Source organism: Pantherophis guttatus, chromosome 6, assembly GCF_059756535.1.
Source record: "Pantherophis guttatus breed Tessera chromosome 6, ASM5975653v1, whole genome shotgun sequence".
Classification (NCBI taxonomy): Eukaryota; Metazoa; Chordata; class Lepidosauria; order Squamata; family Colubridae; genus Pantherophis; species Pantherophis guttatus.
Window position 1 is genome coordinate 33,248,792 of NC_142068.1, and position 19,027 is coordinate 33,267,818.

At 36.8% G+C, this 19,027-nt stretch overlaps 2 protein-coding genes across 2 annotated transcripts in view; one reads left to right on the plus strand and one right to left on the minus strand.

Moving 5' to 3' along the window:
* Nucleotides 1-2,350: 2,350 nt before the first annotated feature.
* Nucleotides 2,351-8,237, plus strand: CCDC195 (coiled-coil domain containing 195). The gene is made up of 3 exons (XM_087872345.1): nt 2,351-2,615; nt 5,334-5,568; nt 8,050-8,237. The coding sequence occupies exons 1-3, from the start codon at nt 2,351-2,353 to the stop codon at nt 8,168-8,170; spliced, it is 621 nt and encodes a 206-aa protein (XP_087728471.1). The 3' UTR covers nt 8,171-8,237.
* Nucleotides 8,238-10,427: 2,190 nt separating this feature from the next.
* LOC117678821 (guanylate cyclase soluble subunit beta-2-like) overlaps nt 10,428-19,027 on the minus strand; it is a 30,923-nt gene continuing 22,323 nt past the window's right edge. The window contains exons 13-16 of the mRNA XM_087872670.1: nt 18,023-18,177; nt 15,287-15,501; nt 14,849-14,971; nt 10,428-12,074 (exon numbers count right to left, since the gene is read on the minus strand). Coding sequence (XP_087728796.1) covers nt 11,923-12,074; nt 14,849-14,971; nt 15,287-15,501; nt 18,023-18,177 — 645 coding nt within the window. The 3' untranslated portion in view covers nt 10,428-11,922. The remainder of the gene's footprint in view (nt 12,075-14,848; nt 14,972-15,286; nt 15,502-18,022; nt 18,178-19,027) is intronic.

The window sequence follows — 19,027 nt, forward strand, 5'->3', positions numbered from 1 at the left end:
GTGCATCTACTGCAATCTGCTCTACAAAAAGCCTTATTAAACCAAGACAAAAAGGCAAGGTGACTTCCTTGCCATCCCCTCTGACCTAATCTGCTGTCTATTAGTAACCTGGCTGCTTCCAACACAAGAGCAGATCAACTTTTGAACTCCTGCAGGCCAAAACAGCTGAGTATCGAGTTTTCACATCTGCTAATGTTCTCTGGCCATCACAGTTGTGTGCACACAAAGCTGGAACCCTGGAAATAAGTCAGTCCTCTCCCTGCCAAGCCAAGCAGTGTTGTTGCCTATACAAACTAGATCACAGTATAATTCCATGGCAGCATTTGATTATCGAGCAAGAAACTAAGGAAAAAGAAAGCAAATAGGTGACCAAGTATTCATATGTAGTCAAGTCAGGAGTCAAGCAACGGGCTGAAATAGGGTGGCTATATAACACATGACCCCTGTCCTTCAGAGCAGTGGTCGGTTTCTACCGGTTCACCCCAGTTTGGATGAACCGGTAGTGGTGGCAGTGGGAGGCTCCATCCACCTGCCCGGACATCATGGCAGATGCTCTGCACATGTGCAGAACATTCTGCGTATGCGCAAAAGTGCCACACATGGGCAAAGCAAGCGCACGCATATGCTTGCTCCCAGTTCCGAACTGGTAGCAAAGGTAAGTGGAACCCACTACTGCTTCAGAGTCCTGAAAAGTAATTGTGAAAACTAATGGCTTTGAACTAAGAAACAGATGAAAACCACAGCTAAGCATTCAGCACTTGTCAGGGTCCGATGTGGCCCTTGTCCACCAAGATTTTCCCCTTTCCACCACCTACACCACAGTGGTATCAGCATACTCAGTAAACTTCCTTTTTGGAGGAAAACCAGTTCTAAGAGTTATAGAAAAGGAAGAGGTTGGGACATATATCACCACTATAGTGAATGAATGAAGCAGACAAGAGTTCCAAGGAGATGTTCCACAGTGAAAGCAGCATTGGTCATTTTATGCTGTTACTATGCATTCAATGAAATGCAACAATAAGAATATTGTGGGATGTTGATATTACACTATTTATTGCTTTGCACTCAAAGCTCCCTTATACATTTTAATTTATTAGAGAAATAAATTATTAGAGAAATAAATTATCTTATTCCACAGTGATCCTTTAATAATCTTGTCACACATCCCATTTCCTTATAATCTTGTCACACATCCCATTTCCTAGGAAGACAGCAACTAAATTTCTTCTGAGGAAATTTTGGGCTGCTTCAAATATACTGTTACTACTAATTTATGTGTAATCTTTCAGTAGTGTCTATATGAACGTTAATAAATCACTGTGTGCACAAATATGTGTTCTATTAATGTTCCTTGGGATTTAAGCCATGATTTCCATCGTGGTCAGCTGTTTTGCATAATAAATCAAAATATATATTTTCCTGAACAATTAAAGAAAGAAAAATGAAAGATTGCTTCCAATGGTATTGCCTTGGAAATAATTTCTGTACTAAATGTTAGTCATGCCAACCCAAAAAAGAAAAGAGATGAGTCTTAGGACTATGCAGGGATATTATGCTGCACCTACACACAGAGAGTAAGTAACAAGAGCTGCCTCTGATATTGTCTTTCGATTCTAATGCAAGATTCATGCTTGATCTGTCTCCACTTACCTTCTGCGCACATTTTTTCCCCAAGCAAATGTCACAAATCATACTAACTGAAATAGGCTAGAAAGATATTTGTGCGTAATACATGAGTGGTTATTGTCATGCCTTAATGGGAATTGTTGTTCCTGCATATGGGAATACTTTTGTTTCTACGGAATAAAATCTTAAAACAAAACGAAGAGCTGAGCAGTGAAGCAAATGTTCAGTGTGGCTATAAAGAAGGGCATGTGGAATAAATTTGCATTCATCTCAGAATCATGCTGAACCTAAAACATTCACTACTTCTTAGATAGTTTTGTGTTAGGGTAGAAACGCTCAGCATACCCCGTGAATCTGAGGCTCAAAGCAAATGCAGAGGGCATGCTTCTATTAGTAGCTCTCATAGTGGCTGCACTACACAAATCAGCTTTGTGCTACAGGAAGGGCCTCTGTCTGTCTTTGCACCAAAGTGGCCACTGTCAAAGTAAAGCTTAGTTGGAAAAATGAAACCCTGAATGAATAAATCATGGAGAGGTTTCTTCAAGCCTTGACAGTCTATCCAAGTTCTTCTAGTGGTGAAAGATGGCACAATGCTGAAAGCAGGATGGGAGTGTTTTCTGTTGGGATTCATTTATGTGCCACCTGAGCCCTTCACTATGGATTCGTGGTCTCTTTTTAAAGAAAGCCGTGTTGGAGCTGGGAGTCTAGCATGTGGGAGGAAGAAATGGAGGGACACAAAAGGCTCATGCAAGTCATCCACGAAATGCAGTCCGAGATCATCAAGCTAGTACAAGAAAACCAAGCCCTTCGAGGGGAGTTACAGTTTGGTGGGCAGAAGGAAACAAAGCGAGAAGAGGCTGCCAGAGAGAACACTCAAAAGGAAGAATCCTGGAGCCTCTCAAACTCAGATGAAGAGACCACTGGGTCTCTAGTGGCTCTGCGCAGGAGTGTTTCAGCTGGCTCTGCTTTGACTCTACAGGAACAAAAAGGTACCATTTAACGAAAACTGCCAATGATCAATTTGTGACTCTCTGGTTCATCTTTTTCTTTTGTTGGAGTCAGAGAAACAAGCCAAAAACTGGATTTGTTCATGGTGTTGATTTATGCTTTGTTCAATAATATTTTACTAAGTAAACTTTGGTGGAACATATTTCACACAATATACTCCGCTAAAATCAAACAAATCACATTATCATGGCTTAGAATATTGTGTGAACTAAGTTATCCATTTTCAAAATCCAGCTCCCAAATATTATTGAGCTGGAAATACTATCCTCCATATTTCCTTGTATGATCTGGAGACTAAGAAGATTGTCAGCCCTTAAAAAAATGTCATAAGAAGTTGGAAAATACTAGTTTAAGTGATAACCTATTTTTTCTAACTAAGCCTGAAATATATCACACAATCCATATTTCCAGTTACATGAATAATGTGTGAGACTGCAGATGTTAAGGAGATAATGATGTTTTCCAGCAATAAAGATTCTAAAGGTTGTTTAGAAATGGTAAAAAAAAAATTAGACGCCAGGCAGCATAGATTGCATGTCACAAGAAAATCTCTACTGACCTGAACCTATAAAATATTTTTGATTCCTCTGAACTTTCTGAAAGAAGCATTGTTTCCATTGTTCCATTTATTCTTCTACAGCCCAAATTTTCTTTATCTAACACTGTAAAAATAAGAATGAGGAACAAAGTTGTTACCCAAATCTGAAAATAAGGATCAGTTGAAGAAAAAAACAAAACAAAACAGCAGATTGTGAGATTTTGTGAGATTTGTCTCACATAAGAAATTGGGAACTCATGCAATGAGATTTACAATCAGCCAGTCTACTTGTAGGGCAGACCTCAGCCTAGGTATGTCATAGTGGTTTATTTTATTAGTAGTGGCATATATTAATGTTCTCACTACACCAATAATATTGACATTTTCTTCAGCAAAGTTTCTCAAAGAGCTAAATTGTACAGTTTCAAACCTGAAATTTAATCTCCCTTAAAAGTTCTATTAGCACAAATAAGACAAGGGAGTGGGAAATTGATATGTACTTTTAAAAACTTGTTAATATAAATATAAATGAAGAATTCTGAACTTGGCTACAGTCAAAGTAACATGAAAGCTGTAGAAAGTAACAAAGTTGTGCCTCATGGTGTTAATGGTATTTTCAGATAATTGTAACATTGTATTATCTGATGTATGTTTAATAAGCCTGACTCTGTGAAATAGCAAAGATCCAGGACCAACTTTCAAGGTGGAGCAAAGCACTGTAAATAATAATAGTAGTAGTACAAATAAGATTTATTCCATGGGATTTCTCCTAGATATGTGATAATAATAGATTTATGAAATAAGGCTTACATGCACCAATAAGAAAAGACTGCAAATTCCAATAGAGTCTTTTCCAACTTGAATTCTTAAGATGAGTTGTATTACACAATCCATAATTCAAATCCAGCATACCCAAAGTCCATTATGCCTGGTAACTATGAGAATTGTAAGCCAAAATATCTTAAAGGCATTAGAGTGACAAGGAAATAATCATTAAGGAAATTAAGAGGACTATTTAAAAATAATTTCTCAATTGCAGTAAATGTTTCACTGTTACTCTTTCCAAATATATTGAACAATTATGATCAGAGGTAATCAGAACTTCTAGAGAAATGTGAATCCTAAACAAATTATCTAAACAGAACCACTTTTACCTGTATGAAGAAAAAACTTTGCTTGATATCCCTTTTTTAGGCAAGAAATGACCTTCACATAAGTATCTTAACAGGTTGGATAACAAATGATTTGGTAGGCAGTGCAAATCATGATTTACCATTTAACTTTCTGTAGTGACATAGTGTCCAGTTCCAAGACTGTGCACTACACAGTTCTTCTTAGAGAAAGGGAAAAATAAAAAATAAAAATGGATAGACTGGAATAAATATATCTATATTATATCTCACTTGCCTCTTAACATTTCTCCCAACAAAGTGAGATAATTTTCCCTAATTATATGAACTGGGCTATAATTTCCATGATCCCTAACTATTGGTTGGGCTGAATTGTAATGCAATAATCAGAATCAACAATAATAGAATTATAAATTCTCCACATGTAGTCTATTGCTTTTTCCACATCAAATGGATTGTTTTGATTTCTCTCTTCTAGTCAATCACATTTGTCATACTCATGGTTTCTGGGTATGGTGGTGAGATATTCATCAAATTTTGGACTGCCTAATGTTTATTGCTCACGGGTGGGTGGCTGTTTAAGAGATATACAACTATATATTCAATTCAACCCAACTCAACTCAACCAAGAGACTCTGGGTGGTTTACAAAGAGCCTTGGTGGTGCAGCAGACTAAAGTGCTGTTAAATAGCACCAGCTGCCTGCAATTACTGCAAGTTCAAATCTCACCAGGCTCAAGGTTGACTCAGCCTTCCATCCTTTTGAGGTAGGTAAAATGAGGACCCGGATTGTGGGAGCAATAAGCTGACCTTGTATAAAAAAGAACACTGCTTGGGGGGGCTGAAAGCCCTACTAAGCAGGTATATACAAAAGTATGAAGGCTATTGCTTAACGCATTGTAAGCTGCCCTGAGTCTCCAGAGAAGAGCAGCATATAATAGAACCAATAAATAAATAAATAAATTATAAATACAATACTATTTATCTTCTGTATAACTGGAATAACATTTATGCTGCATGTTTTTTACGCAGATAACATTATGACTGTCAGGCGTTATTCCATCTCATCTGTGCCTTCACTTCTCAGCAATAAACACCACAAAGGTGATAAGAGGAATCCTTTCAAGGCATCTCTTGAATTTAAGGGGATAAACAAATCACCAGTCTTCACTACAGATGGACCATTATCCAACAAGGAAGATAAAAGTTTTGCAAAAATCTCATCAATTAAAAACAGATCTTTCCAAGATCAAGTTTTCAAGTGTAGGTAAGTTGGAATACATGACAAAATGTTGAATAAGACTCAGTTTTTAAAAAATGATGATGATGATTTGAAAACATCTGGTAAGCAAAGTGAGTAGAGTTTGGTTTATTAGATCTACTTTTAAAAACATTTTGAATGAAAAGTTAATTTTGGCTCAGCACATTGTTGAAAATTTCTGCCAACCCTACTTACAGTCTTTCAACACCCTGAGGATGTGCTGCCAAATTTAGTAACAAAATGGGTTAATTGTTGACAGACCAATTTCTGACTATGGGGGCATGGAGGTTGGTACGAGTCGGAACAGCTGGCCTCTTAAGAATCTTCTCTTATATTTCTAATAACGATACACATTTATATTTATACATATTAAGAATGTGTGACACCCAGGTGCCACACTGCTCATGCATTGATATGTTTGTTAGAAAATAAAAAAAATAAAAAACTTTTTTTAAAAAAAGAATCTTCTCTTATATCCACCTTCTTAAAATCTGTTTTTAAAAGCCTCCAAATAGGCGTTTGACATTTTTTGGTTGTTAGCAAAGGTGAAAAACAGACTGGTTTGTTCTGACTCTGAATAGTTCTTAGTTCCACAAACCAGAACTGCAGCAAAAGACTTAAGCTTAAGCTTAGAGATTCTGACTCTATAGACATTTGTTTTGATCACTTAAAATGATTGATGCTTTACAGTCCTTTTACTTCCAAAGTCACTCTTTCTTACCTCAGTTTCTTCATGTCAGCAATGCTGTTCAGGGCAGAAGAGAGATATTTAATTGCTGCTGCTGTTAAACAATTGAGAATTAGAAAAGCTTACCGAACTATTGTAGATCTCCCAGAAGTCTTTCAATAAATTCACATCTGTATCTTGGCTACTTCTGCTCTTATGGTATGCACTATAGACCTATTTACTATTATGGGGTAAGGGTGAACTAAATAAACATAACAGGATTTCATTCCTAGTGTAGCATTCTGATATTCAGGTAGAACCAATAATTTGATTATAAAGCGGTATTGCAGCCTAATTCTGCCCACATTCTGGAGTTCAATCCTGGCAGGCTCAAGATTGATTCAGCCTTTCATCCTTCCAAGGTCAGTAAAATGAAAACCCAGATTGTTGGGGGCAATATGCTGACTCTGTAAACCGCTCAGAGAGGGCTGTAAAGCACTACCGAGCGGTATATAAATGATATTGCTATTGCTAGCTTATTTATTTATTAAATTTTTATGCCACCCATCTGACTATCAAAGCAACTGGGTGACCTACACCACAATATTATATATAATTGTTCTTGGTTCATAAACGCAAAAGTACTGCAGGTATCTTAGATGTTGTCAGCTTGCAGGTCACTATTAAAATATCAATAAGCATTTTTCTCTGGACTGACTAACCTTGCCCAAAACATATAGAACTGCTCTTCCAATCCTGAGCATATTTCATAGAATTCCCTGACTTGCATGACCAAGAAAGATATCCAGTTTCTTGAAGCTAAACATGAATAGGATCTTTACTGCTGATTATTAAACTGAGTTGTAAAGGCTAACAACATGCTGATGACTGTTGAACTGAATGTGGTGGTTTAACTTTCCCAATAGCAATAACAATAGCACTTAGACCAGGGTTTCTCAACCTTGGTAGCTTGAAGATGGGTGGACTTCAACTCCAAGAATCCCCAGCCAGCGCTGCTGGCTGGGGGATTCTGGGAGTTGAAGTCCACCCATCTTCAAGCTTCCAAGATTGAGAAACACTGACCTAGACTTTTATACTGCTTCACAGTGCTTTACAGGCCTCTCTAAGTGGTTTTACAGAGTCAGCATATTTTCCTCAACAATCTAGATTCTCATTTGATCCACCTCAGGAGGATGGAAGGCTGAGTCAACCTTGAGCCTGGTGAGATTTGAACTGCCAAATTGCAGGCAGCCGGCAGGCAGCAGAAGTAGCTTGCAGTACTGCACACTAACCACTGCGCCACTGTGGTCCATAGTATTTTTTAATGGGTTTCCCATCCAACTATTACCCAGTTGTAACTGTTGCCAGACTTTACTTAACTTTTTAATATCAGCCAAGGTTAGCTAATAATATAATATTAGCTAATATTTTGAAGACATATTTCCAAATGGGAATTCTTTCTAAGGCTGAGGTGCAGAACATAATGGCTCCATTGTGGAATATAATTATCATTCAGTGCAAGTGTATATTGAGTACTTTTCTTACTGAAACAAGCATATGGCCCAAAGCTGGAGGCACAGCATACTCCCAATGAAAGAAAGAAAAAAAAACAACCAGTCGGCATATTTCACTCAATGCTTTTATACAGAACATCTCATTTTCCACATGTTTTCTTTTTCCAAGCACTAGACCATCAAAAGCTTTCTACTGGAGATGTCAGTTCTGAGGTGGGGAATGTTGCATTGCGTTGATAGTTTTTTGCTCAAGAAATTAAAACAAGGCTTTTTACTTAAAATCTTTTGCATGCATTTCTTTTCTAGGGGGAAAGTAAAGGCTGTCAGTTTCTTGTTGTCGCCTTATTCAGGAAATCAAGATTCTTTCAAATGCTTACAAAGTGAGAACACAAAACAATTAAGCACCATTATGGAAAAGGACATGTGAACTGACGACTTTTTAGAAGACCTGTGCAGATTTGGGGAATAAACTATCTTGATGTAGCCCAGGGGTTGGGTTATTTCATGCAAAGTACTTTGGCAAATACCTTCAGAGAATCACCCAAGCAAATAATGTTTCAGATCAGTGGCTTACTTTTCTAGCAGAAGACAAGAAAACATCTGACAGACACCATCGGGACAGCTTTTGCATCCATGCTCAAAAAATATCCAGTGAGTTAAAGGACTGCATTAAGCAGCATTTAATTAGCACAGCAGTTTCCTCTCTATCTTTTTTTAAAAAGTGCTTAGTTCCTCCATCTAATGCTCAAGTCATAAATATTGACATATTAAAATAATATTGTTTATTAAGTTATATATTTTTAATTAACACTAGAGGCAACAAAAAAGTAAAAGGTAGAAAAACTATATGGCAGAACCATTGGTTTCACAAATATGTTCATGTTATTCTATTCAAAACATTTACACAGAAAAAAATGGAAAATTAACTATTTATAATACGTGCATTTCTAAATAACCCTCCAAATGGGGGGGGGGTTTCTCTTCCAGAGAAAATACATGTCTTTCTAGCATTGTTAGATTTATTTTTTGCAATCATAAAAATATGCCATATATATTTTGTTTGTGTTCCATTGGTTTCCAAATTATTGGTATGTAATTGAAGAGATACAAATGGCATAAATACATTGTTATATATTATATAAATATATAAATATAAAATTACATTATTATTATATTCAATGACTAGTCATTCTATTTTCTTGTTTCATGACTGACTGTACTCTTAATCTGATTTTAAGCAATTATAGACTATTTGTAAATCAGAACTATAGTTTTATTATTTTGTAAACAATATGGTTAATAAAACTGTGAAGATGAAAACCAGCCTTCCTCAGATTGATAAATCTTGATTTAGTTTTAATGTTATTTAGATTTCTACTCTGCATCTCAAAGGAATTTCATTTGGCACTGGAGTATACCTGGTATTCTCTCGCCCAGTATTCTCTCCTCAACAACAAACTTGCAAGGTAGCATTGGCTTTGAAAGTAGTACAAAGTTGTCCAGACAGTTTCCAAACTGAATGTGAAATTAAGGTGAGTCTTAGTGGTCCCAGTTTAATATACTCATCCCCTCCTGCCAAATATGGTACCTAGCAACACCATTCTTACCATTACATTCATTTCTTAACCTAGATGGAGGAAGAGGACGAGGAGAAGAAGAGGAAGAAAGGAGGGGGAGGGGGAGGGGAAGGAGGAGGAGGTTGTGTTCTGCAAAGCAGAGCCCAACTTTTCAAGGGTATTAATTTCAAAACTGTCTCTAGGCTTCACAAAAGTCACTGGATTATTCTTACAAAATAACTAGAGTGTCCAGAAAAAAACACAGAAGTGGTGGAAAGCATCCTGATTTGTGAAAAGGGTGGCAGGAAACAATCTCATTGATTTGTCTTCTGGTAAATATATATTTCACTATTATTTTTATCAGGCTCAGCAGATGTTTTGTGAAAGTGTCCATATCACAGACAAAATTTGACTTGACTATTGGCACTCTAATTCTTACTGATTCAGTTACATCTAAAGCTGTCTATATTATGAGGATTTGTATTTCACAGCAGGATACATTCTAGCCAAGGATTAGAAATATAAACAATGCTACATATCTCCTTTTTGTTTTGAACCTTGCCCAGTCATGTGTACAGTTTTTAAACCTCTATTTTCAAAATGTGGAAATAAGAGCTATGCCATCCATGATCTGAGTTGATTGATATGTGCATTAATTGGCTTATGTGATCATTACGCTATTAGCAGGAAAACAAAAACAGCTTTCATGAATAATTACAGTTTCAATGTACTCAGAATATCAATGACTAGTGTTGCCTAATGATAGGCTGAAAATGTATGGCCATAACAGAGTTGTTGCATTAGAACTACACTCGGTCTCATCATTTGGTCCCCAGTTAGAACATCCAGGATATTTGAAGGACAGGTAGAAAAGGTTATATTATACTTAGCTTTTATTTAAACAGTATGGCTGATTGATACAAGAAGATGTGGCCTCCTGTGTTAGCATTTGTTTGGTTACTCAAGATAGTAGCCATCACTAGCAGTGTACCTTGGAGCAGTTCATTGGCTGTATATCTGTCCCACAAGTAGACTACACAGATCAGCAGGCAAAGCTGCACATGAGTATATCGGATAAATATCTCTAAATCACAATGTTTCTTTTCATGACGATAAAAAAGAGGCTAATTTAATATCTCATATAAAACATTTATTGCCCAAATAGAAAATACCATAAATCATGAAAACACATTTATAATGATGGCCATACAAAGAAACATCTCAAATTGGTAGATAATAAATTTAGTTGGGAAACATGCTCCTCCCTTAATCAGCTGTACATTTCAGTCACAGTTGTGGACCCCTGCTTTGTTTTTACTTTTTAGTATTCAGGATTAAATAAGGAAGTCAAAAAGCTATCAATAAAGTCAAAAATATTTCATCCATTTTCAGTGAAAATATTTTTTTTTTATTTGTAGTTCGATGATGTCTTCTTCTGCTCTTATTTCTGTCAGTGCTGAATATATTGTCAGATTAATTAGAGGGAAAGGGAAAACCTGTAGCTCCGGATTAAACTGTTTTTCTTCCTAAACTCTTAACAAAGAAGATACTTTATCCTTATACATCTTGGAGTGGGTGGAGGTAAGAGGAGGAGAGGACAGGGCAGCTGCAAGAAGATGGGATTTCATCACAATTATAAAATATGCATCATGAAGTCATAACATAAGTTAAAAAAAAGGTTTGAAATTTGCACAGGGTCCTTGGGATGCATGTTTCCTTCCTTACTTCCTTTGGTCAATTCTGTGCAAGTCTTTAGGTGAAAATATTGTACAGCTAGACATAGATAGATGATAGATAGATAGATGATAGATAGATAGATAGATAGATAGATAGATAGATAGATAGATAGCTGATAGATAGATAGATGATAGATAGATAGATAGATAGATAGATAGATAGATAGATAGATAGATGATAGATGGATGGATGGATGGATGGATGGATGGATGGATGGATAGATTGATAGATAGATAGATAGATAGATAGATAGATAGATAGATAGATAGATAGATAGATAGATACAGTAGATAGATAGATAGATAGATAGATAGATAGATAGATAGATAGATAGATAGATAGATAGATAGATAGATAGATATTCATAGTTAAAAAAAAATTCAGGACTGAGGGACAGACCATTTCTTCTGCTGTTCCAAAATGAGTTTCAGGACCTACACAGACAAAACAGTTGTACCCACACTAAACAAACATAGCAGATTTTAGGGGACTTTGAAACCGTACGTAAATATAAAACTACAAATAAATGGGAGGCATATTGTTCAGAGGCCAAGAATGGGGAACGGTTGAATTTGTTTGTATGAACTGTTGGGTTACCTGACTTCAGCAATGGTTTTTTTGCAATATAACATATAAGAGAAAAAGCATTACGAAATATGCTGACTGACTCTCTCGTGTCATAGGTGAGGTAATGTTATACTCATACATAAGACAAGTCAATACCATGACCATAATAATATTGACATTTGTTTTGTTATTGCTACCAGTAAAACAAAGAAATGTCGATCTTGAAACACAACTTGATCACAGTACATTGAATGAAGGTTCCAATGGGGCAACAATGAAATATAATAACATAGGACACAGAAATACTCTAAAGTGAACATTAAAACAAGTTACAGAAATTAGATCTGACATTCCTGATCTGTGGTGTCTCTGCAGCTGGCCTGTGTCTTCTTTGTATGAAATTGTATGGATTTTGATTTGGCTGCTGGTCATCATGGAGACTTGCATAGGTCTCTGCATCATGCAGTTCGCCTGTAAAGACATGTATGTTCCTTTGGTGACTGGTCATTAAGATCATGGATCTGGTGGCAATAGTTACTGTACATCATAAGCCACCTTATGCTTAGAAATTGGGTTGAGTTTAAAATTATAGTTTAAAACTTTAAACTTTATAGTACAGTACATATAAACCATCTGATGCGCAGCACAGTGCTCTGATTCCAACAGAGATATGCTACCCGATAGGATGTCTCCCCAAATTTTTCTTTCTTAAAGAATCATAGACAATCACATACAATTCATGACCTCATGTGCTCCGTTATAAATACTTAGAAAGGATTTTCAGAGCTTCAATAAGGTAAAAGTAAAGGTTCCCCTACACATGCGTGCTAGTTGTTTCCGGCTATAGGGGCAGTGCTCATCTCCATTTCGAAGACAAAGAGCCAGCGCTGTCTGAAGACGTCTCCGTGGTCATGTGGCCAGCATGACTCAATGCCGAAGGCACATGAAGCGCTGTTACCTTCCCACCAAAGGTGGTCCCTATTTTTCTACTTGCATTTTTTACGTGCTTTCGAACTGCTAGGTTGGCAGAAGCTGGGACAAGTAACAGGAGCTCACCCCATTACCCGGCACTAGGGATTTGAACTGCTGAACTGCCAACCTTCTGATCGGCAAGCTCAGAATCTTACCCATTGAGCCACTGCATCCCAGAGCTTCAATAGAAGCTGCCAAATGCAATGCTTCAATGCTTTTTCAAGAGGCAATTGAAGACAGCTGCAACTTTTCAACTTCAACTTTTCTTTGAAGACTTTTCGTTTCTCATCCAAGAAGTTTTTTCAGCTTTGACTGGATGTGGAGAATGGAGGATTTATTCCCCTTGCAAACAAGTGGTCATTTAATTCTTTTAGTGAGTTGTTAAGGCCACCTGGAGGTTTATCTGTGTCATCAGGGTCACCTGAGTGAGGCAAATGGGGGTGGAGCCTTCTTGGAACTGTTGAAAGGACTGTGTTGTAGACTGGAGATAGATGATGTCATATCCCTCCCTGTCTATTGAGAGAGGGCTTTTCAATTTTGACATAATTGGCCTCTTTGAACCCTCTTTCAAACCAGTGGTTCTCTCTGTCCAAAATGTGGAATTTGCTGTCTTCAAAAGAGTGGCCTGTTTCTTTGAAATGCAGATGGATTTGTCCTCATGGATTTGTTCCCCTAGGTTGTGCCATGCATTTATGAAATGATTATTTGTTTTCCCAGTGTACAGATCTGCACATGGCTCACTGCATTGTACTGTATAACCACGTTGCTCAGTTTGTGTTTTGGTGTTTTATCCTTGGGATCAGGGGTGGGTTCTAAATTTTTTTACTACCGGTTCTGTGGGTGTGGCTTATTTTGTGGGCATGGCTTTGTGGTGGGATAATGTGACTGAGTGGGCGTGGCCAACTTTTTTTTTACTTTTAAAAGCATTTTTTCTACAACCTTAAAATGTTGCAGAAAAAAATGCTTTTAAAAGCCTCTGATGATCAGGCAACTCAGTTGGGATCGCCAAAGGCTTTTAAAGGCATTTTTTTCTCTACAACCTCTTCAGCCGAAGAGGTTGCAGAAAAAAATGCTTTTAGAAGCGTCTGATGATCCCAGCTGAGTCGTGCAATCATCAAAGGCTTTTTTTTTTACTTTTTAAAACATTTTTTTGGTCAAAGAGGTTGTAGAAAAAATGCTTTTAAACGTTTTTTTTTTAAAAAAGCCTCTGATGAAGTGGGTGGGGTAAGTGAGCAGTGACCAGGCCGGGGACCGCTTCGGGGGGAGGGTCAGCCAATGTTATTACCGGTTCTCCGAACTACTACAAATTTTTACTACCAGTTCTTGTGAACTGGTGCAAACCCGGAGCAACCCACCACTGCTTGGGGTGGACAAGCTTCTGCCTTAGTGTATTCTTGGGTCTGAAGTATGCACATATGTTGTATTGGTTGAAAATCCTACTGAGCTTTTCCCACATTCCTGTAACGTATGGAATGACAACATTGCTTTGTTTATTGTTCTCTTTGTTGTCTGTTATGGAGGAGCTTCTGTACAGGTCTTTTTTGAGATTTGATGAAGGCCCACTTGGGATAGCCACACATTCTTAGGGCTTCCTTGGTATGTTTCAGTTCTTTCTCTTTCCCATCTTTGTTGGTAGGCAGGCCTTCAGCTTGGTAGTTTTGGGGTTTTGATGACTCCCATTTTGTGTTCCAGTGAGTAGTGGAAATCAAAATGTAAATATTGACCTGTGTGTGTGGGTTTTTTACAACACAATCCTTTCTACAGTTCCAAGAAGGTTCCACACCCATTTGCACAACTCAGGTGACCCTGACAAACAGATAAAGCTCCAAGTGGCCTTAATGACTCACTAAAACAGTGCAAATGACCATCTGTCTGCAAGGAATATAAATCCTTCCATTCCCCACCATCCAGTCAAAGCTGAATAAGCTTCTTGGATGAGAAGTGAAACATCTTCAAAGAAAAACCAGAAATCCAGTTGCCTCTTGAAAAAGCACATTTGGGACAACCATGACCTGGATGACTGAGAATCTCCATAGACAAAGTCATCATTACCTTAATTCAGTTTCTCCTCCTGATTCACTCTCTTGAATATGAGTGATGTGAGAACCTGTAAGCATTCTGCTGCCATTGGACGATGGATTACTTGTTGATACCTTCATTAGTTTAAGACACTGAATGGTGGAAAAATGGATATTATGTCTCTTAATGAAGAGGAGATGGAAATTAATGACTTTATGGTCCTAATCTTAACAGTGTACCTTTTGTCTTATTACCTGTTAAATCCTTTATTCTTGATTCATGCCTTCCTTTTACATTGGTGTGGTATTCTGTGGGTGTATCTGCATATTTCATTGCTACGATAGGAGGCAATTCCTTGTCTGAATTTAGTGGGACATCTGTAAAAAAAAGACAAAAAGAAATGCTAGAAAATGTGCAGTTTGAAATTGTCCATTTCAGTCAGTCATACTGTCCACAAGGATGGCATTCCCAGCATCTGTCAGTATTCCAAGGCCAATGAGCTTGCATTGTACAGTATTCCAATGCCCTCTGTCATTTCTATCACTCCTAAGGTTCCCTCCTACGCTGGCTAATACTTTCATTTTATGCATGGGTGGTACGGTCTGGATACATAAACCATGGCATCAGAAATGGGGTATCAGAAAGAGAAAACAAATTAAATAAAATAATGCATTGCTTTTCCTTTCATGTACCTTGAGAGAAAGAGTTTTGCATGCCATCAGCCATGCAATCTTGAGATAATTGAGAAGATTCATGGTTGAGGCCAGCATCTTCACTTGATCTTCCCATGATCTCATTCTCAGTTGCAATTGTATTTTGGACGAGAAAATAAGTGTGCATTTTTCCTTTGCCCTTCACATCAATTTCTCCCCTTTCCTTAATGTCAAAATTCTTTTCTTTGAGGCATCTGAAACATAAAAGCAGTAACGGATGTGTTTTTAATACAATAAATCAGCATTCAACCTTTTTACAAATAGTTTTATAGAAAATACTATAGTTTTATGGAAATTGAAAAGTTCTGTGGAAATAGCTCCCCGCCCCCATATTATTGTTCGAGAAATTTTAGATCTTAAGGTTTCTCTTTACTAAAGCAATGGCAATAGTGACAATCACCATTACTACACAACTGACCATTTTACTGGATGGCTTTATTGGTAAAACTGATACAGTAAGATCTGCTATATTTCCAGGTGCAAGAAATGAATCATGATTGCAGAAAAATAGAGAGAAGCTTTTAGAGCTATAATTTTTCTGCCAATCCTGCCAAGACCATGCACCTTCAACATCAGTACTTCAGTATTAGAAACCTAGCATATTGTTGTGAATCACTATGAATGTTTTAAATTGTAAAATGGAATGTGATATATAGAAATCTCATTTTGATAGACGTTGAGATATGGCATTCAGAAAAGTTACAGGAAAAGAAGTGATGGAGAAACAAGGCAGCAAAACTTAATAGTGGCAAAAAGATTTATCCAGATTTATTTATTTGACTGGGGGAAAAACAAGAGTTAAACCAAGATGCAAAAGACAGGTGAAGAAACGAGGTGGCGCAGTGGTTACGATGCAGTACTGCAGCTGCTTCAGCTGATTGGTAGTTCAGCAGATCAGCAGATCAAATCTCACCGGCTCAAGGTTGACTAAGCCTTCCATCCTTCCAAGGTGGGTAAAATGAGGACCCAGATTGTTGAGGGTAATATGCTATTTAGTATACTGTCTTTGGTGTAACCCGCCCAGAGTCCTCGGAGAATGGGCAGCATAGAAATATGAATAATAAATAATAATAATAAAAAAGTTTGCAGAAATGGCTAGATTGACTTGTTTGATCAAGGAAGGGGTTATTTTTATAAAAGACTGGAAACCCTCTATAGATTTTTTGCTGAAAATGGATAAAAACAAACATTTGATTTGGGGATTTACTGATTAAAAATATTTATTTATGGAAAGAAGATAACGGTGATATGCAGTATGGAAGGGTGGAGATGTAACAGCTCCAAAAAAGTGACTTCTTTGGATATCTTTTTTTTCTTGCTTTTTTGTTATTCCAACAATTCTTTTATTCTTTTATAATCTTTTCCTATTTTGCCTTCTAAGTTTCTGTAGTTTTTAAAATCTTTGTAAAAACTTCTTTCAATATAAATTATTTTTTAAAAAAAACAGAGAAAAAAGACAGCAAAACTTCACAAAGAGAGAATTTCAAGGGAGAATTGATTAAGGAATTTAAAAATGGCTTTCAAGCAAATAACTTAATAGCAATATCACTTAGACTTATATACGGCTTCACAGTGCTTTACAGCCCTCTCTAAGGTTTACAGAGTCAGCATATTGCCCCCAACAATCTGGGTCCTCATTTTACCGACATTGGAAGGATGGAAGGCTGAGTCAACCTTGAGCCTGGTGACACTGAAGCTGGCAGTCAGCAGAAGTAGCCTGCACTACTGCATTCTAACCACTGCGCCACCACGGCTCTTAATATCATGGAACAGAATGCACATTGATCAAATTCTTACAGAATGCATTATTATATTAATGATGTAACACAATAGAGTTTTTTTCATTTAATGTAAGCTAAAATGTTACTACAGATACTTCCATTGGGGTATATTCCATAAATATTTGACACCATCAAAAACTTGCTGCCAAAATTGCTATCAATCCAACAAGCAAGGAGAGGAAGTTTTATCATTTCCTACCCAAGAAATGGTACAATATAGCAATTGGCTATCCTGGTTGTGAATTCTGGGAATCATAATGCAACTCATCTGAAGTTTCCCCACTTGGAAAAGAAGCCCACTGAACTGAACAGAATGACTCTGAACAGATTTGTATAAATGCTCACTCATTCTTGTTGGGGGAATCTTTGTATCACCATATTACTCTTGGTACTTATATTTTTACTGTCACAATAAATTCAGCAGAATGTAATTTTTAGTATTAGCTTCCAGAGTTACTATACCAAATTAAAAACTAAGGTGCATTTTTCTTTAGATTAATGCTATTTAAAAGTTAGGAAAACAGAAATTGGTAAAAAAAAAAAAAAGCCTCAAAGAATTTTGAAGAAGCCTTTAAAAGAGAGGAGAGAAGAGGAGAGGAGAGTTTTGTTTATAATTTTATCTTATTGATACATGGGAGGAAGAGAATTATTCTATCCTTTGGACAAGTACAAGGAATTAAATCTAGACAGTTAAAATGTGAATGTGCCTTACTATTTTAAAATGAATTGTCCTTCATTTCTTTAAAGACAATTTAAAACATTTATAAAACACTCCATAAAAGAATGTATATTATTCCTAATCTAAACTATATAATTGTAAAACCATTTCCCCTAGTCCAATCCAAAGTGATGCTTTCTAGTTTTCTTAAATTTCTTTCCCCAACCAGGCCAGTCAATAATAAAGCAATGGTTTAAGAACAATAACATTACTCACTGATAAACACTGCCACTGAGGTGGATTTTGTTTGGCACTCCATGGCTTTCCATCCGGGATGCTATATTCACTGTATCTCCAAACAAGCAGTAACGTGGCATTTTTTCTCCAACAACCCCTGCAAGGACAGACCCTGTGTGGATCCCAACCCTAATCTGAACAAGAGTTCAAAATAATAATTAAATAAACAAACAAACAACTTACTGCTCAATCTATTTGCTCTTTTTTAAAAAAAAAAATCATAGAATCATAGGGACATTGGACATCTTCTAATCCAACCCCTGATCAAGGCAAGAGACCTTATACCATCCTGGTCAAATGGCTGTCCAATCTATTCTTGGAAATCTCCAACAATGGAACACCCACAACTCTAGGAGGCAATCTATTTCATTGATTAATTGTTCTCACTGTCAAGAAATTTCTCCTTAGGTATAGGTTGGAACTCTCTTTAACGAGCTTCAACCCATTACTTCTCACACTGCCCTCAGGTACTTTGGAGAATAAATCAACTCGCCCACCACCCCAACCAGCAGCCTCACGAAGTACCCAAAGACAGTTATAATGTCACCCCAATCCTTCTCTTCAATAGGTTAGATCTACCTAGTTACCTTAATTGTTCATCATATGGTTAACTTTCAGACCCTTTATTATCTTTATTGCTCTTCTCTGTAGTCTTTCTAGGGACTCAGCCTCTTTTTTTCTTATATCATGGTGACTAGAACTTGGCACAGTAATCCAAGGATGGCCTCATTAATGCTGTATAAAGTGATACTATCACTTCTCATGATTTTGATGCTATCCCTCTGTTGATGCTGTCTTAATTTAAAGAAAAATCATGTCTTTTTGTGTTTCTTTTTTTATTTTATTTTTTAGTAAAGTTTTTTTATTTTTTAAACACACAAACAAACATACAATATATCTTTTCTGAACAGAATATTGGCCCGGTCTTAAATTTGTACAGATTTTTGTTCATCTTTAACACAATTTTATATGTTCAATTTTTCT

Bases quoted from the DNA above. Each gene is read 5' to 3' on its own strand.
- CCDC195 (XM_087872345.1), top strand. From the start codon at position 2,351: ATGGAGGGACACAAAAGGCTCATGCAAGTCATCCACGAAATGCAGTCC. The intron at 2,616-5,333 runs GTACCATTTAAC...TTTTTTACGCAG, and splicing joins GACTCTACAGGAACAAAAAG to ATAACATTATGACTGTCAGG. The intron at 5,569-8,049 runs GTAAGTTGGAAT...TTTCTTTTCTAG, and splicing joins GATCAAGTTTTCAAGTGTAG to GGGGAAAGTAAAGGCTGTCA.